This window comes from Oxyura jamaicensis, unplaced genomic scaffold, assembly GCF_011077185.1.
Source record: "Oxyura jamaicensis isolate SHBP4307 breed ruddy duck unplaced genomic scaffold, BPBGC_Ojam_1.0 oxyUn_random_OJ62110, whole genome shotgun sequence".
Classification (NCBI taxonomy): Eukaryota; Metazoa; Chordata; class Aves; order Anseriformes; family Anatidae; genus Oxyura; species Oxyura jamaicensis.
Window position 1 is genome coordinate 1 of NW_023307381.1, and position 1,844 is coordinate 1,844.

Genomic DNA, 1,844 nt, shown 5'->3' on the forward strand with positions numbered 1-1,844 from the left:
CACCATGGGACGTCCTGTTGGGGACCCCATGGGACATCCCGTTGGGGACCCCATGGGACGTCCTGTTGGGGACACCATAGGGCAGGGAGGATCATCCTATTGGGGACACCATACGACGTCCCATGGGGCAGAGGATGATCCTATCGGGGACACCATGGGACGTCCCATGGGGGGGACACCATGGGGCAGAGAGGATCATCCTATTGGGGCCACCGTTGACCATCCCACGGTGAACCCCATGGCACGAAGGGACTTCCAGGGGTGGACCCCGTGGGATTCACGGGCGGGGGGGCGTCCCTTGGGGGTGCCGTGGGGCGGGGAACCACCCCGTGGGGGCGCCGTGGGGCTCACAGGCATTCTGGAAGAGCTGCATGTGCATCTCAACGAGCGGGAAGCTCTGGCGGAAGCTGTAGGTCACCAGGATCTTCTTCTTCTGGAAGATCTTCGTCACCTGCCAGGGCACCAGGTCCCCGGGGACCCAAACGTCTGGGTCACCCCATGGGTGTCCCTACCCCAGGGACACCCCCGGCTTTCCAGGGCACCCAGCTCACCACCAGCAGGTCGTTGAAGAGGAAGACCTCACGCTGGTGCAGCCCCAGGCGCTGAGGCCGGTTGGGGTCGGGGACCTCGTAGAGCTGGCAGCAGCACACCAGGCGCCGGTGGGGGAGGGACAGCACCTGGGGGTGGGGGGCGGGGTCAGTGCTGGGGGTGGGGCCTCAGCAGGGCACACCCACATGCTTCCTGGGCCCGCCCCTTGATGGTGATGGCACCGTTGACATTGGTCTCTCCCGTCCATGGGGTCACCTAGGGTGTTCCCCATAGGGTCACCTAGAACAGTCTCGTAGGGCCACCTAGAACATCCCTGATGGGGCCACCTAGAACGTTCCTCATTGATCATGTAGAGCTTTCCCTATAGGATCACCTAGAACTTCACTCATAGGGTCACCTACAGCATCTCCCATTAGTCACCTAGAACATCCCCCATACAGTCACCTAGAACATCCCCCATAGGGTCACCTAGAATGCTGCCCCCCTGCCCCGGGACACCTAGAATGTCCCACATAGGGTCACCTAGAAGGTCCCTCCACACAGCCAACTAGAACATCCCCCGTTGGTCAACTAGAACATCCCCCCTTGTGTCACCTAGAACCCGTCCCATCCCTCGGGCGGACCCACCGGCTTCTTGCCGACGATCATGCGCTCGACGGCCTGGACCTGGGAGACGTGGTCGTCGTTGGTACGCAGCTCCCGGCTCTGGATGCGCTGGTAGATGCCCACCAGCATGTCCCGGGGGATGTCCTCCCCGTTGTCCACCCCTGCGCGACACCCGGCCCCCGCTCTAGAACCCGCGGTCCCAAGCAGGGGAGGGGCGGGGAGGGGCAGGACCACGATCCTCACCTCGGAGGTTCTTGATGAAGTCCTCCAGCTTCATCTTGCGCTCGGCCTTGACGCTGGGACTGTACATGTCAGTGTTGAGGAGGATGATGGCGAAGGCCAGGATGAAGATGGTGTCCGGGTTGCGGAACTGGCGCAGCAGGGGCGCGTTACACACGCAGTAGCGCTGGCTGCGGGGCGGACAATCCCCACGGCCCATGGGGTCAGGGTGCCCCACGGCCACCCCCACGTGGCCGGGACAGCCTGGGCAAGGGGGCTTCAGCACCCCACAATGGTCCCAGCACAGTCCAGGCTCCCTTGTGTGGGGGGGGTACCACTTCTAAAGTCTCCCCAGTCTACAGAGTCACCTAGAACGTCTCCTCATTGCATGCAGAGCACTAACCCTAATGTCTCTCCTCTTGGTCCATAGGGTCACCTAGAACATCACCTGGTCCCATGAGGGCCACCAG

At 62.9% G+C, this 1,844-nt stretch overlaps 1 protein-coding gene across 1 annotated transcript; it reads right to left on the minus strand.

The window, feature by feature from the left end:
• Window positions 1-262: 262 nt before the first annotated feature.
• On the minus strand, window positions 263-1,609 carry LOC118158952 (IQ motif and SEC7 domain-containing protein 2-like). Its single transcript, XM_035313612.1, has 4 exons — window positions 1,399-1,609; window positions 1,177-1,316; window positions 552-677; window positions 263-451 (listed from the first exon to the last, which is right to left on the minus strand). Exons 1-4 carry the CDS (start codon window positions 1,592-1,594, stop codon window positions 278-280), a joined length of 636 nt encoding a protein of 211 aa, XP_035169503.1. The 5' UTR covers window positions 1,595-1,609; the 3' UTR covers window positions 263-277.
• Window positions 1,610-1,844: the final 235 nt, after the last annotated feature.

Excerpts from the sequence above, each read along its gene's own strand:
- LOC118158952 (XM_035313612.1), bottom strand. The coding sequence starts at position 1,594 with ATGGGCCGTGGGGATTGTCCGCCCCGCAGCCAGCGCTACTGCGTGTGT. Across the intron at positions 1,317-1,398 it reads CTTCATCAAGAACCTCCGAG|GGGTGGACAACGGGGAGGAC; the intron begins GTGAGGATCGTG and ends GGTGTCGCGCAG. Across the intron at positions 678-1,176 it reads TGATCGTCGGCAAGAAGCCG|GTGCTGTCCCTCCCCCACCG; the intron begins GTGGGTCCGCCC and ends CCCCACCCCCAG.